At 38.6% G+C, this 17,088-nt stretch overlaps 2 protein-coding genes across 2 annotated transcripts; one reads left to right on the plus strand and one right to left on the minus strand.

Moving 5' to 3' along the window:
- Window positions 1-557: 557 nt before the first annotated feature.
- On the minus strand, window positions 558-5,561 carry LOC128383534 (E3 ubiquitin-protein ligase TRIM39-like). The gene is made up of 10 exons (XM_053343143.1): window positions 5,329-5,561; window positions 5,182-5,237; window positions 4,856-5,151; window positions 4,179-4,274; window positions 3,587-3,820; window positions 3,237-3,384; window positions 3,004-3,030; window positions 2,474-2,538; window positions 2,052-2,168; window positions 558-938 (listed from the first exon to the last, which is right to left on the minus strand). The coding sequence occupies exons 1-10, from the start codon at window positions 5,559-5,561 to the stop codon at window positions 558-560; spliced, it is 1,653 nt and encodes a 550-aa protein (XP_053199118.1).
- A 4,548-nt stretch (window positions 5,562-10,109) lies between these two features.
- LOC128383918 (E3 ubiquitin-protein ligase TRIM39-like) lies at window positions 10,110-16,388 on the plus strand. Its single transcript, XM_053343500.1, has 8 exons — window positions 10,110-10,195; window positions 11,848-12,438; window positions 13,290-13,385; window positions 13,852-14,085; window positions 14,360-14,507; window positions 14,705-14,731; window positions 15,576-15,751; window positions 15,965-16,388. Exons 2-8 carry the CDS (start codon window positions 11,851-11,853, stop codon window positions 16,334-16,336), a joined length of 1,641 nt encoding a protein of 546 aa, XP_053199475.1. The 5' UTR covers window positions 10,110-10,195; window positions 11,848-11,850; the 3' UTR covers window positions 16,337-16,388.
- The last annotated feature ends 700 nt before the right edge of the window (window positions 16,389-17,088 follow it).

Consider the following 17,088-nt stretch of genomic DNA (forward strand, 5'->3'; position numbering starts at 1 on the left):
ACAAACAAGACATGTGTTTCCATTTTTTTAATTACATGTAATTAATTAGTGCAAAATATATACAGTCCTGTGTACAATGAAAGCTTACATCTTCAGAAACAACTTAGTCTCTTTTCCATATGTGTAAGCATAACCAACTAAATTTGAAAAAGACATCTTGGTTTTAGAAAAGCAGCAGATGTAACACTTTCTATACAAATATGTGGGTAAACATCTAACACGTGACGAAGTCAAAACATCTGTTCCCAAAATGCAGCTGTATCTGTCAAAGAAAAAAGCCTGTATAATTATGAAAATAGTACATCAAATTTCATAGAGCATAAAATGACTGAAGAGAAGGTGCACAAATGCATAAATAAAATATTAAACAATATCAGCTTCAACATAAGTATAATATACAATCAGGTACTTTGTTGATATTTTGAGCCTTAACCTTAAATCATCAGTGTGAGGTTACCTGAGTGGGAGGTGGACACAGCTGTGATTGGTGCATCATTAATCAGACATTAGTCAGTAGAAAACAGATAAGGAAATGTGCATGGTCTTGAGTCTCCAGCTCAAAACTCTACCGTCTCTTCAGTGGACAGGACAGGACAGATAATCAAAGGGGCCGTGTTCTTCCCGTTGTCATGAAGACATGGGTTTAAGTACGGATAGAGAGCCTCAGTGAACGTGCATTCAGCGTAAGTATAAATGTGAGTCTTTGTTTCTGCATCATAGAAGGAGACCTCCCCTTCCTCAATGTCCAGGAAGATGCCTACTTTCTGTGGGGTTTCCTGGAGGTGGAGGGTGACGGAGGGGCCAGCACAGGCGCTCAGGCTGCCACCTTTCCGTCGACAGATCGCCCAGTAACCACTGTCGGGACGTACCGTGATGGCCCCCTTCCTGTTGATGGACTCCCTGGCCACACCAAGATCCCAGTCTGTTTTATCACCAACCTGAAACACAACAAAATTACAAAATTAGACAGGTAAGCACGTCGACAGTGGAACAAGAGCTGCTGTTAAAAGGATTGTCTTGTTTTCTAAAGTCTAAATCCTTAAATACAACCCATCAGATATGGGCATTTTTTGATTCACATTGAGGAAATACAAGCTAACCAAGGCTTATAAACAAAAAACACCAAATTTGGAATCAACAATTTGGAACAACTTCAATATAAAAGGAATTGGAAATGGGGAAGAAGGCTTATTTTTCCAAATCTGTCTTAAAACACCACTCAGGTTCCAATATAAAGATGGAAACAAGTTTTTTCCACTGTAATCATTCCTCCTTAAGGTACTTGACATTAGAGGACCATCATACAGTATGCTTACAAAGTTTAAACGTTGATCTGAAGATATGAGACTTCAATCAAAGTGGATATCTTCAATAGATTCAGTCTTTTTAGTGATGGACATTGTTTTCCTGTTCAGCTGCAGTAGAAGGATGTAGTAGATGTAGACTGACTAATTTGGACAGCTTCATATAAACTTAAAAAAAACCCCATTTAAATATATATTTGAAGGAAGGCTGGATAGAAAGGAAGTATGCAATGTTTAATGTTGGCCACCTGACTATTGTTCCAAGACAGACCTGAAATATTGTAAACCTGTCCTTTTAATATGACACAAGAAAGCATATAAAGAGTGCTGAACCTTGCTGCAGCCACAAGGGGGTGTGATGAGCTGTTTGGATTGTTCCTGCCTTTTGAGGTCACATCTAGTGTTGGTTACATGAAGTACAGGAAATATCACCTTGTTAAATAACCACGCTGACCTATTTTTACTACCTAATTCCTTATTTAACCATTTCCATTTCCATTTACTGTAGTTTCCAATGATGATTCAGAGTTTAAGATGGATTTAAGATTTAAACTCATGGAAGCAACCATTGAAAGTCTGGTGAAGGTTGTGTTTTGATATTTTATTCAAATCTGATATTTAAGACACAGCAAGTAAGACAAGAAATTAATGTACTGTTATAAGTTAATCAGATCAGGAGTCTCTTACCTTTAGTAAATGCACTCTACAGGTCTGGTTTAGCCATCCCAATACTGACAATACTCTTACCTGAACTACCCAATAGCGTCTTCCAAAGGTGAAGCTTTGTTTCCCCAGAACAGAGACGCAGGAGTCGAACCTGCCGGGGTTTTCAGGGAGCTTCCTCTGCTGGGAGCTGACACTCACCTGTAGATCATCATTATCAACAATAAACAATATCAGCTATCAGTGATGTTACAATTTTCATCATTCATCTTCTTCTTTATCAGTTTGTCGCCATTACCTGTCCATCTTGACGACAGATCTATTATCCTATCATGATGCTGCTGTACTTAAATGGGTTTATTCTTTACTTCTAGACTTCTCTATGGCATTCAACTCACCTTTTTTTACATTTAATTAAAGAACTAGTCATAAACGTTATAGGTGTTGGACCACACAGGACTATCTTTTGTCTCATATTTCGGTCATTGATCAAACAGTCGTACTACCTTTTTCCCATCTGGGGACAGAATCAGCCAGCCTGCAGCAGTGTCAGGATCCAGAGTCACATCCACTGGAGAGAAAAGGAAAAAGGAACATTGAATGAGGTAATACAAGGTAACATATTTACTTAAAACTAATCTACTAGGTTTTTATGTCCATTTAAGATCATTACTTCTTTTTCCCCCATAATTTCACAACGTTCACACAAAACATGTGGAAGTCAGATGCTGATTGCTACAGATGTCCCTGATAGTGAATGTGTTGGATTAAATATGGTTAGAGAGGCTATAGAGATTTAAGTCACGGCAAATTTTCATTTTTAGGTGAATGACTTTCATTTTTGGCTGAACTGTTAAATCACTGTACTTTTGTATTTGTTTATTTGGATCTCTAAGTTTAATCACATGTAAAATACTGTATATTGACAGCTACAATAGGAACCTACAGTCCACAATACATCAGTTAGTTGGCATATTGTGAACACATTATTGTTTAATAGTCCTGAAAATGAAGGTACACATATTCATTCACATACCTGCATACTGATTGGTCTTGCTCACTTCTATAAATGAAAAATAAAATGGTCAGTTATTTTGTTGTATGAAACACTGTCTGATAAAATGTCATATTTCTCCTCAGGAACATTTGGCAAATGAACCTTCAGACATATGTATGGGAAAATATTGTATGCTTATTGGCAACGTTTCAGCTTTAGGATTCAACTGAACACAAATGACTATCAGAGTTATTGTAAGAGAAGTTACTGACCAACTGCAGACAATTTCTTTTCAAACTCCTGGCAGATGTCGACCAGCTTGGAGCAAGTTCTCCTCACTGTCCCTATGTAGTTGTCTGAGTGCACTGTAACGCCGGACCAGTCCGCGGGGCACAGTGGAGCGCTCAGAGAAGGAAAGGACTGAAACCAGATGGCACACATAGCTCACACTCAAATACTGTCAGTGTAACCTTTTTATAGACACTATTCATGTATGTTTGGTATAAATAATCTAAAGCATGAATTTAAGGCATGTATCAATGTCACTTTTTTTATACAAGGTATCTTTACAAATCAACATAACTTTCCTAACATAAGAGACACTATCCATGAGAAATCTTACCTGCAGGAGGTGAAGTGTGTCATTGCTGTCCCCCAGGTAAACCAGCTCATTGCATCTCCTCTGCAGCTCATTAATTTCTTGCTCCAATTTGCTGACAAACTCTTGTGCTTTCTTCTCAGCTGCCTCCTGCTTCTTCTCCAGCTCCTCAATGAGTAAAGCCTGGTTACTCTCAATGGCACTAATCATCATGGTGAAGACCTGCAGACTCTTATGTATCTCTTCTTCTTTGATTTTCTGCAAGTATGTATAACTCAAGGTTAAAAAGCTGAATGAAATATATGCTGCTACAGAGTAAGCTTTTGTTCTGTATCATTAAATAAAAGTGTTCTTGCAGCTTCTCTTCAAGTGAAGACAACACTATTCACATTTAATAAAAGGTATTTATACTTAACATTATTGTAATCCATCCAATGCCCATACTGTTAATGGCTAAAAACAGCATATGTATTACTGTTATAACTGTTACATTATTGCTTTTGCTCCTTCTAGAGCTGGTGTAAGATTCAAAAGAGAAAAACAAAGTGCCAGCAACCACACTGGGGACACAAGTTATCTTCTTGTATATCACTGAGAAACAACAATGCAAACTTGCTTTGCTCATCTCCACTGAATTTTTGATCTCCTCAATCTTTACGTTTCTGTCCTGAATCATCTGTTGAAACTCTGCTTCGATCTTCTGCATCTGAGTCTGTAAAGATAGAAGGTGAACACATTAATTTCAAATCAGATCACTTTTATATATAATGTTATGGTTCTTAAAGGAAAATAACAATTTTTTACAACCTGGACCTTATTTCTAGCATAAAATACGATCATTTACTCACCCAGACAACTTTGGTGTCATTTGGAGTCATTCGGACGAAATTAGCTCCAGTGTTGCGCCGCGTATATCCGTATAATGCGAGTATACGGGGCACCGACGCGCAGCATCTATACAACGCATTATCTGCCCTGAAACTAGTTCATTTCACCAATATTTTGTTATGGTACGTTAGTGCTATTCCCCTTCGAGCCCATGGTGGCATGTGAGGCCAGGACATACACGTCAGGATGTGTCAATAAACGTCTGTAGCACAACACTGGATATACGCGGCGCTCCACTGGAGCTAATTTCGTCCAAACGACTCCAAGGTCCAGGTTGTTAAAAATGGTAATTATCCTTTAAATTTCTAAACCATATTTGTAGACTCAGCAGCATAAAGTTAGTATATTGTGGTACCATGTGATGAAATGCATTATAATGAAAACTAAGAAACATCATTTCCTCACCTTGATTCTACTGCACTCCTTCTCTATGGGGAGGACTTTGTGGTATTTATGATCTGTCTCTACGCATTTTGCACACAGGGGAGTTTGGTCATTCCTGCAGAATATCTCCAGCGGCTTTCTGTGATTACTGCACATGTGACTATTGACAAAGGTGTACGGATCCATCAGCCTGTGTTTTGTCATCACTGGATCCCTCAGATGAGATATCAGGTGGGTTACACAGTAGGATTCCTGGCACACTACGCACGACTTCACTGCTGTTGACTTGATTTCGTGGCAGACGTCACAGGTAATATCTTCAGACATTGAGGATAGTCTTGTGAGACCTTTATTCGATGGTATCACAGGGGTTGGTTTGTATCTTGGCTTGTCCTTCAGAGACCTTTGGATTTGGACAGATAATTCAAGTCACACATGGAATCTAATGTTCCTAAATTAGTGCCAAAAAGCTCATCACATTAAAACCAACACACCTTTGAAATTGCTCCGTGATGTCTTTTAAGTCTATGTTGATCCTGAGTTCTGGTCGTTTTTTGAAGGTCTCTTTGCACAGCGGACACTCAGCAGGCTTATGTCTTCTTGTAACCCAGAATTGTTTGATGCAATCCAGGCAGAAGTTGTGCCCACATGGGAGGGAGGTAGGGTTGTTGAAGACGTCCAGACAGATGCTGCATTGTAACTGATCCTCGGACAATGCAGAGGCCATGATTCTGACAGGAAAATGACATTATGTTAACCATACATGCATGCTTCATCAACTCGTGTGTGATGTTCACTGCCTTCAACATAGCAGATAATATATATATATATATATATATATATATATATAAATTTAATGTTGCCATTCTTGAAATGTGTAAAATCTAAAACAGTATAATGTCCACGTCATGTGTTTTGTGCAGCTTAACTATAATGTATTGTCAGATAAATGTAGTGACAAAAGAAATACATCATTTACCACTGAAATATTAATATACAGTTTCCGCGGTAACATGCTGTATCAGCGAGTATCAGCAAGTCAAAACTGAAGTGTAAAATGTTCAGTATTTTAGCTAATGTTCCTCCGAAAGCAGCAACAACTCATTAGTTTAGGTTTAAAGCCTCCAGGCCTCAATTATGAAGGCATGTTGCTGCACAAGTCAAAATAGGCATCTGTACTTTACTTGAGTTTTGACTTTTGACTTTTACTCCCTACATTTGAACACACATATTTGTAATTTCTATTCCTTACATTGTCAAAACAGGCTTGTTACTTGTTTCAACCTCAGTGACATAATAAAAATAGGACATGATGTGCAAATAAGCAACTTTGGTGTTTTGAGTGTTTTGGCCGACTGTTCATATCAAAATCAGCTACTGGCAGGAACAATGTGCACCATTATCGCTTAGCAACTAGATTGTGTCCACTGATTTTTTTTTGTTCCGGGTGGTTACCAAAAGCAGAAAACTATCCTATTTTGTGCCTAGAACTTTTTTCGTTTTGTCAAGTTGTCAGGAGAGGTATCGTGTATCATTGATGTTAAAAATTCATTTTTTCTTTTTACTGTGCTTTCTTACTTTTACTTGAGTAAGAGAGTTGAATCCATACTTCTACTTTTAACAGAGTCTTTTTTTACACTAGTATCTGTACTTCTACGTAACAATAAGTAGCAGTTCAATAATGTTACTAATATCAATAAATATTCGTCCACGGTTACTAAACTGCCCTCCTGGTATAATAAAATGTCTTACCTCTGTGGACCAACACGCGGATGACCAACTCCTGAACTCCTCAAAACAGACTCTTCTTAAAATATGTGACGGCTCGTGAGACAAAAGTTCCTCCTACTGTTAAACAGGTTATTCCAGTAAGAGTGTATGATCCATTAAAGGCAATGTGTGTGTGTGTGTGTGTGTGTGTGTGTGTGTGTGTGTGTGTGTGTGTGTGTGTGTGTGTGTGTGTGTGTGTGTGTGTGTGTGCCTGACGGTGTATAGTACAGTAAAAGTGATAAATGTACAGCTTTTCCTTGAGGCATGATGTTGACACCTCATGCTTACTAGATGTTGACACCTCATGCTTACTAGATGTAACTGGATCACTTACACAACCAGAAAATTTGACAAGACTCTGGGAAGCTGCGTACAGTTCACTGCACCTTGTTGTTTGCCAAGAAATTGATCCACCATGTAACACACCTGAAACCATGAATTGTAATTTCTTTTTCCCCTTTTTTTTTGTATATTAAAAATGGGTCTTGTGCAAGAACTGCTTTTACAAACAGAATTTGTTGTATTCACCAATTTTGGGGTATCCAAGTGGATGTAAGTGGGATAAGCGTGCATGGGCATAAACAGGGCCATTTGTATGGGCCCCCATATTGTTTCATGTTCTCCACATATAAAGCCCATTTAAGGTCCATTCTGATCCCACTTAGACCCCATTTGGCAAACATATGGGGCTTACATGGGTCTCACCCAGTCGGGCCCCACTTGAAACCCAGTCAGAACTCACTTGAAGCCCATGTGGGTAAACACAGATGGGGTCACCATGGAAACTGCAGACCAACCCACTTGGGATCCATCCAAATTTGGTTGGTATGAAGAGCTTATTTTACTCTTTGGTATCATTTTTATGAATGAAACTTGGCCAGAAATGGAGCAGAATATTTAACCTTTAAGGTAAATTTAGAGTTACTTTTTATGGAAATGAGCAAATTGAGCTTAATGAACAATCTTTATACTAAACATATCCTGATTCTAGCTCAATACTTCTGGCAAAGACCAGAGATTATTATTCAGAATTAAAGCAAATAAGCACACTTCCGAAAAAGGAGAAGTGAATTAATGATCAGTACACATTATGTTCTGATGCTACCTTCAATACTGAAGTTTCTCTCCTCTGGGGATAGACTTTAAACCACACAGATAATGCCACAGGTTGAGCCATGACCAAATATGGGCAGATCCAACACATCTACAATATACAGAATTTAGTCTACTGGTCTATAGACAAAACATTGCTTAGACCTTACTCAGGACCTTTGTCCTACATCCAACACTACAGTATATCAAACCTCTGACTCCAGCTGCCTCTACCCCATTCAGGGAAAACAGTCAAAGACATATCTGACCTCGGCTGCTATAGCAACACTATCAGAACACCTCTTGTTTTCCCCAAAAGGAGCAGACTCACTGCTTACCACTATCTCAAAAGGAGACAGTGTCTGTGTCATCATTTGGTGAGGCCTTGCTCTGACTGCAAAGGCTAGTTTGACCCAGTGCATATTAATGATGAGAAATTCCCTAACACTATGAAATCATTAAATTAAACACCAGAAAATTTAGTAGATTTTTAAGACAAAGGTAATCTATAACATTGCTCAGACTGACCTGATGGAGACAAAAAAACAGCATGACATGTTTGAGAAGCAGTCATAAATCATGAAAGTTGATCCACTCATAGAGAGAAGTAGGTCTTGTGCTTTACTGCCACCGAGTGGAGCAATCAGGACATTACAGGAAATGCCTCTAGATTAATGAATTACCTTAATTTTAAGGTATGTGACTGTGACAGTTATGTGAAATGAGAAGCCCGAACATAAACAAGGTCCTGGCTTTAGATGCATGTTGTTTGGTAAAGATACTCTTGTCCTTTGGGGTTGGTTTGTTGTACAGGATCATCAGCTAAGGATCATCTATCAGCTGAAGTAAGTACACACAAAACATCTTACTTACAGTACGTGACTGATATTGGGTAGTCATACACAGACAGAGCGGAGTTTGATCTGATTTCATTAGATTACACCATGAACATGGACCCAGATATACTGTGCATAGATATGCAATAATATATGTCTGAGCATCCAAATGATACATAATATAATCTTTATATACAAAATATGCACTAACATTTCACTAAATATCACTGTGGAAATGTGTCAAAACCTGATCCTAAATATAATGAGGTAAAAACAGGTTCATTGCGTAGGTATTTGATAAGAGACCTGATTGCCTCAAAGCTTTTCATATCAACCAGGAACCAGATCAGTATCAGAACCCAACCTTACCTAACCCCTATGATGATCAACGTGCATTGTCATTTTAAACCTGGTGGGTCGAAGATCAATCTAGAAATACGTTTGGTAAATGTACTGTAAAAAGGAAATGTGGGTAATGCAGCAGTAATGGTAAGGACACATCATTTGAACCTGCAGTGTGGACCTTTGAGATAAAAAAGGACGTTTGTTACATTCAAGCCCTTATCAAACAAGTTCACACAATTCTGATTAAGCCTGTCACCAGCAGATACACCTCCATATGTTTCACAGTATACCCGAGTTTTTATTAAATTATTAAGCTCCTTTAGACTTCCAAATATTATTGGACCAAATGGATCAAATTCTGATAATGAAACGTCTCTTTTCGCACAGGTTGTGTAACCCTCAAAACAATATTACACCATTTTACAGCTGTAACAGTAGCAGCACAGTAGGATATGGTGGAGCCTATTACATTAAGCACGTGCAGTGGTTTTTATAATTACACTCACTACCAGAAGTCCTTCAGCCCAGCTTTAAATGTGTATTTACATCCTCTGCTGAAGTCCCTTTACAGCTGAATCAGCAGTTTGTCCTTTATGAGCTTGTAAAAGGTTCACACGCCTGTCACATGATCTCTAATCTGTAAATCAACCACCAGTTTAGAAGAACTGGGCCAGTCATTGCAATTATCGAACAGGCAAACAGGATATTTACTTAGCCCTATTGAAAAGATTATACTAAATTCTTAGGGACCATTATAGCCAAATTAATGTTTCTTCATGGCAAGAAAATGCATTTAACATGTTAGGAAGCTCTTATTTCAGCATAACTGTGATGCATACATAATACTATGCAGACCTGCAACATTCCTCTGATCGAGCTGGTGTCTCCCTTGGTGCATGTCAGGTGTGTCATACGTGAGAACTGTTAACCATTGGACTCACACACCACACCCAGGAGGCAAACACACTCCTTCCCTGTGTGAGAGCTACTATTACAAGTCTCCATGATCACATATACAAACAAAGGTTGAGTCACAATGCAGGAGTATAACACAACTGGATACTAACAGTAGGTTTGTGCAGTAAAACCTGCTATTTTAAGATAGCAGGTAGTTACAGTTAAGCAGGCAGGGAGACCAACGCCGGGTCTCAGGAGAGGGAGGGCCGAGCTGATGAATAACTGTATTGACGTTGTAATTTTCCTGCTGCACAGCTATAACCCTTTAACAATACTCAGTCATACAGCAGGAGAGTCACCTGCTCTGCCGTCACTGAGGACAGACGTGTGACTGATCAGCTTCACCTAAAGAGACTTGGCTGTAAGTTTGACCAATAAGAGCTAAACTATCACCTCTTAGAGACTAATCGGGGGAATGAGAGAGTGAAAGACTAAAATTTAATCCATATAAACTGTTAGAAAAGTGGAACAGTGCTTTATAGGAAGTTGACAGTAGAGTTGTGCGGTGTAGGTTAGCCAGCAGTCTATATATTTATTATTTAACAGGTGAAGACTTTCTAGATATTTTAATGTGTATGTTTAATGTGTCTTTTGTGTGTTTTACGGTTGCTCTTATGTCAAAATCAGCTTATTTCTGTGTCGCTGTACTTCAGAACTTGACTTTTTCTCTTTCAAATAGTCAGATTTATATATGATTGTAAAAACTGAAAGTCCTGGTTGTTCATGGACCGAATGATAGGATTTGTAGCAGTTGTAGTGAAAGTATACGAGTGTTTTTTCTATAGTCAGAGAGGATTTGAGGAATTAGCTCAATGTGGCTTTAAGCTTTCCTCTGTTTGCTTGTGAAAATACCAAGAAATATTTTGGTATATAAACCCCATAAAACCACAGATTGTGTTTTTACACTTTGGTTTTTGTACTGATCAAACAAAACAACATAATACTAAGAATAAGAGGTACATTTTTAGAAAGTTTTGAACAGTGTCAGGTTAGTTGGTTCCTCCTTTTTCCATTCGTAATGCTAAGCAAAACTAATTGGCTGCTGGCTGTCAGTTTTACTTTTTATCTCCTCAGCAAGAAAGCAAATGAGCATATCTCTCTTAAACTCTGAGTCAGCACTCACCTGAATTGCCCTGGCTGTGACTCCACATCACTTCCATGGACACTATTTTGTAGCTGAGCGTCTGTCCCAGCTTGTCCTTACAAGAAAAATGACAGGTAGTATAGGTCTAACATTCAGGTTGGCAAAAATGACCTATAGCTACATTTACACCATCTAGCAGCTGTAGTAATTATGACCCGGAGTAGTGACGAAATATAAGGTCGCTTTGGTGAATGCCACATTTCTCCATGTATATGAATAATATAAAGTAATACCTACATAAACTACATTACAAAGGATTGGAAACTTAATATATAGCTACGCCACCTTAAATAGTCTTTGTTGGTTATATTACAGCTTGTAATGCCACTGTGACTTTCTGTTTACACAGCTGACTGCTTTGAATGGCACTGGTATTTCCTGGAAACTGAGTTACACATTACTTAAATCTTTACTAGCCAAGACATTTCTTCAGATTCACTGATTTGATCCAATTTAGTAAATCACTTGTCATATCAACTAGCCAGTGATTTCTAGGACTTTAAGCATGATTAGTATGATGAATTTAAGAATAGCTGGTGTTTCTTTTTGTTTCATCATTGTATGTTGTTGATGTGCTTGTTGATTTCATTTTGAAGCGTGGGTGTGGCTGGTTTGTGTATTTAGCTCTGAAAAGGATGACTAATACATAAAGAACATCAAACAGTGCAGGGTGTATGAGTCCTGAATTTCAAGTATCCATGGGTCTACATATTTATACAATTATGGCATGTTTTACATATTTTCACTGGTAAATTTCATCTACATTATTTAGAAGTTGTTTCTCTGTATTCTTCTTTACACTTCCTCTATTAAAGATCTTCCTGAGCAACGGCATCAACCAACTTCCCTTTTCCCTTTTTGTTGTGCAGATAATGGCTTCCTCAGGTAGCATCATAGAGGGAAAACATTTGCAGTGCTCCATCTGCCAGCAAGTGTTCACCGATCCAGTCACTACTCCCTGCGGACACAACTTCTGCCAGGCATGCATCCAAAGAGTGTGGGATAGCAGTGAAGTCTGCCAGTGTCCCACCTGTAGCAAACCATTCACACCTCGCCCTGAAATAAGCATCAACGCAGCCTTCAAAGAGCTGGCAGACATGTTCAGAAAGATGTCAGTCAGCCTGTCTGCTTCACCGCCGTGCACAGCCAAACAAGGCGAGGTGGTGTGTGATGTATGTGCCACCACGTCTCTGCAGGTGAAGGCGTTCAAGTCCTGCTTGGTGTGTTTGACCTCATACTGTGAATCCCACCTGGAGCCTCACCAGAGAGTCGCCACCTTGAAAATCCACAAGCTGATCGATCCGGTGAAGGACTTGCAGGACAGGATGTGTAAGAAGCACGAGAGGCTGCTGGAGATGTTCTGCAGGAACGAGCAGAAGTGTGTGTGCCAGTTCTGCACCGAGACCGAGCACAAAGATCACCAGGCTGTTACAATAGAGGATGAGAGCGTGCAGAGGAAGGTACGTATAGCAAAACTCTGACAGTTATACCTTAAAAACATGCTCAGGGTAAAATATGAGAAATGGTTCTACATACTCAGCAGTTTGGAATAAAAACTGATAGTAAAATCTGTTAACAATTACCTACTTGACAGGGGGGAAAAGCCTCTGAAGTATGATAACATTCACTGGGCTTTCAACCCCATCTTGTTTCTTCAAGTGCTCTTTGGTGTCGGATAGCCTTCTTAATCTTAAGTTAGAAGCTCAGACAAAGTTATTAAGTGGCCTTTTATTTATTTTGTAACACACTCTCTTCCTAAAGTCAAGAATTAACCTTCTTTGTACTATCACAGGAAATTAAAACAGTCCATTTAAAAGGCAAAGTAATTGCACATGCACTGTATGTGTATGGCACGTGAGGAATAAATACTATCCTTTTTATATGTGTATGTATTTCTGATGCACATTCAGGATATTTTCTGCAGTTTATGGACATTACCTTTAAGAGCCATTGCTGCGTGAAACAGCAACAGGAAAATATAATCATATCTAGCACTCAGATTGTCTCTATTTTTCTCTACATCAGTTCTTGTCAGGCATATATCTGTTCATGAAATCATTAATTCACCAAAACACAGTTTAACAAAGACAATTATGTAAATGTAGTTGGTGAGAAACTTGCTGTGATACAGATGCAGGGCAATATATGACATGAAACTGAAAGCTAATGCTAACATATGTAAATGCTAATATCAAGTTGACAGTTAAAGGGGGCGAAGTAATAACCCAGATTGTGTTCCTCTCTCTGGTTTTGTTGGTGACAATCTTGTAATCTTGTAATTTGTGAGCTTATTTCTGTTCTGCCTGTTTAGGTCCTAATGAAGAAGACTGAGGCAGATTTCCAGCAGATGATTGAGGAGCGACAGAACAAAGTGGAGGAGATCAAAAACTGTGTGAAGCTCAGTGCTGTGAGTCCTGAATGGATGTTTGGATTTGACTGGTGACTTGTCTCAAAACTACTTCTCAAAGTAAAAACCATGAAAATGAAAAGATTCAACAGACGACTCAGTTCACAGCCTTGAGACGATGCCCCAAATTAATCCACTGTGGATGTTTTTGACAAGTCTGCAAGCATGTTGAGTCTTTTATTTGCCCAAATGTAAAAATACAATATCAGGGCAAAATAGTTTGATGACAGGATCCATTTCAGTTATTTAAAACTTTATCTAAAACAAGTCACGTGATATTTTTTGTGTCAGTCACTCAGAATCAACAAGCAAGCATTTTCTGTGATATTTAATAATCACTCAAGTTAAAAATAAAGACTTTTCTGAAGTTTGAAGGTTAAATTAAGTAAAATACACATCATCACAATGTACAGAACATCACAAATTACATCTTCCTCATGTTTTACTTTTTTAAATCCTTAATTAGATGAGTGCAGAGAAGGAGTTAAGGGAGAGCAACCATCTCTTTACGTCTCTGATTAGCTCAGCTGAAGAGCGACGGGACGAAATCAACGCAGAGATTGAGGAGAAGCAAAAAAAAGCAGAGAGGAGGGCAGAGGAGCTCATCAATGCGCTGCAGCAGGAAATCGTTGAGCTCCAGAGGAGAAACAGTGAGCTGGAGGACCTGGGGAACACAGAGGATCATCTGCACCTCTTACAGGTTACAATCAATCTTAAACAGCTGTTTTAAGTCATGGGGGCAAATCCAGTTTTAATGTCACTTGTAGTCAACACTTTTTCAGCATGATACATTTGCATTTTTTCTGTGTAAGATAATGAATTTGGGCAGAAAAAATTACCTTATGGACTTTTTCAAATCATCTGTTTTTATACTTATACTTACATGGTATGTCTTTTACATCTTTAAATCAATGCACAGCACTAATTCAAACAGTAAAACGCAAATTGAATGTACTGTTTTTTCTCCGTGACAGAGGTTTCCCTCACTTACGTCACCTCCACCCACCAGAGAATGGACGGAGATTGGTGTCCACCCCAAGCTCTGTGTAGGGACAGTAAGGACGGCGCTATCCAAACTGGACAACACCCTGAAGAGTGAACTGGACAACCTGAAGAAAGAAGGTAAAGTATATTGTATATTGTAGGCTATCTCTGCAGGAAGAGTGGTTTCATGCAACTGCACAAATGGATCTTTGAATAAAACTCACCAATATTAGAGTATCGGAGAAAGTGACAATGACATTTTCATATATGAGTGTTTCCTAAAGTTTTTCATTGAAACTGGCAAAGCTAATAAACCATATTTATCTTCCCAACAGAAATGAAGAGGGTGCAGAAATATGCAGGTAAGTTTGATCATTGAATGATCAAAGCTGAAAGCTCAATTTGAAAATGTGTCACTCTGGCGCCATCAAGTGTTAATATACAAAAAGACCTTGACATAAAAACTGCAATAATGTTCACCACAAGTGTCTTATTTTTCTATAAAGGTAAAAGCATGAGAACAGTTTGAAATATGCTTTATTATCATGAAATATATATGCTCTAATTTTAGTTTTGCTCACTCCTTTAGTCTCTCAGCTACCTGTCCACAGATAGCTGTAACAGAAACAGGAAAGACACTTGAATGAGGTGCTGCATAAAGGGCCAGTATAAGATAAACTGTGAATCATGCAAAGACAATCCAGATGAGCCCCAGAATAAAAATATAGAGCTGGAAATATGTGTGAAAATGTTTCAGAGAGCAGAGAGAGTGTATTTTTTAGGTTTTACATCACTCATTTTTGGAGAAAAAACACCAACTATCAAATATCCTGTCATGAAAATATAACATAGAAATAATTATTTAAATATATTTTATTGAGTCCAGGAAATATGTCTGATAAGTATAATATGTTTAGAAGTAAATCAATGAATTAACTTTACATGGACTGTAGTGAAAGACTGCATAGTGGGGGTCAAGCCAACAGGGAATTAGCCAGCGGCCACTTGACAAATCTCATGAATCAATTCCAGCCTTTTTATGACTCGAAATCTGTATTGTTGCCATACTGGCTGATCAATCCACTTTAAAGTGAGGCCTGAAATGGGTTTCCATTCTGAAGTGTCAGCCAACAAGTGGCAGTAATGGTGATCACATTTGTAGTAAAACTGCTACTGATGGACCTTCTGCCTATGTTGTCTTCCTAGTTGACGTGGTGTTAGACCCGGACACCGCCCATCCAAACATCATCCTGTCAGCCGACGGGAAGCAGGCGGGCCGTGGCGAGCTACTGTACATCGTGCCTGACAACCCTCAACGCTTCGACCCGGTCATCTGCGTTGTGAGTAAGAAAGGCTTCCTGTCCGGGAGGTTCTACTTTCAGGTCAGTGTCCGCTTTGATGATTGAATTAACAAACAAGATGAAGGGCAAGGATAGTTTTTGCTACTCATGATGGTTCTTTTATCAGTTTTTAAAATAAACCCATAAGTGGAATCATCTAATTTTTTAACAAATTAACAATTCTTTATTCAGATTCAACCCAATACCTTATGCATCGTTGTCACACGTCATCTGTTCTCTTGCATTGTTCGTCAGGTTTCAGTGGGGGCAAAGACCTTTTGGGACCTGGGCGTGGTCAAAGAATCTGTCAATAGGAAGGGGATGATCACCTCCAAGCCGGAGAACGGCTATTGGACGGTACGAATGAGAAACGGAGACGAGTACCGCGCACTGGATTCACCGTCAGTCCTTCTGTCTCTCAAGGAGAAACCGCAGATTGTCGGAGTGTTTACTGACTACGAGGAGGGGACGGTCTCGTTCTTTAACGTGGACTCCAAGTGTCACATCTATACCTTCACTGGGTGTTCGTTTTCTGAGCGGATTTTCCCTTTCTTCAGCCCGGGTGTTTATGATGAAGGGAAGAATGCCGCGCCATTGGTCATTACAGCTGTCAATCCCAAAACATAGGCTTGTGAATAAGACCTTGACTGTGATTTAAAGCTCTAGGGAAGATTTGTCTTGCAGAACTGATTTAGTATTTAATAGTAAAAGCTTTGGGTTTTTTGCCTTCTTAGCATCTTTCCTTTGGTTAGCATTAATTTAACTACAAAACACATTTACTAATTAATGTATGTATATAAATATGACAGATATAAAAGACAGAATTGATCAGACAGACAAATATCTTAAAACCTTGGCAGTTAAAACCAGAGTTTCCACAAAGCGAGGGGTATGTGAAAAAATGTGTTTGTTTTTGGCTTCATTGCAATCTCACTTTTAGGGTGGCTTTGCACACCATGATGCCAAGTGCCAAACTTAAATGAATCATTATATCTGGCATGTTTTTGGAATTTAAGGGGACTACTGTATGCAAGCTTTGTATAGTATTTTGCAGTATGTTGACATTACATGGACACACGGAGGAAGCTGATTTATTTTGTGCTCAGCTTTCATCTAAATAATCAATAATTCAACAGATTATAAATAAATATCATGAGGATAATGACCGGTGTTTGAAAATAAACATGCATTCATTTTTTTAAGCTTCCATGTGCTTTGCATCGTATCGGACACAATCCAAACCATGCAGGGATGATACTTCTCATCACTTTTTTTTGAAGTAGAATGAAATGAAACAGTCAAGACTCATTGGACTGATGCTTTTATGATTTATTTTGGTTGATTATAGTAACATCTATCTGTTTAATCATTTGAATTTT

The sequence above is a fragment of the Scomber japonicus genome, chromosome 22 (assembly GCF_027409825.1).
Source record: "Scomber japonicus isolate fScoJap1 chromosome 22, fScoJap1.pri, whole genome shotgun sequence".
Classification (NCBI taxonomy): Eukaryota; Metazoa; Chordata; class Actinopteri; order Scombriformes; family Scombridae; genus Scomber; species Scomber japonicus.

Coding starts and splice junctions, on each gene's coding strand:
- LOC128383918 (XM_053343500.1), top strand. CDS start 11,851: ATGGCTTCCTCAGGTAGCATCATAGAGGGAAAACATTTGCAGTGCTCC. Junction 14,508..14,704: donor GGACAACCTGAAGAAAGAAG/GTAAAGTATATT, acceptor TCTTCCCAACAG/AAATGAAGAGGGTGCAGAAA. Junction 14,732..15,575: donor GAGGGTGCAGAAATATGCAG/GTAAGTTTGATC, acceptor TTGTCTTCCTAG/TTGACGTGGTGTTAGACCCG.
- LOC128383534 (XM_053343143.1), bottom strand. CDS start 5,561: ATGGCCTCTGCATTGTCCGAGGATCAGTTACAATGCAGCATCTGTCTG. Junction 5,152..5,181: donor TGTGATACCATCGAATAAAG/GTCTCACAAGAC, acceptor CAATGTCTGAAG/ATATTACCTGTGACGTCTGC. Junction 3,821..4,178: donor ATTCAGTGGAGATGAGCAAA/GCAAGTTTGCAT, acceptor ACATACTTGCAG/AAAATCAAAGAAGAAGAGAT.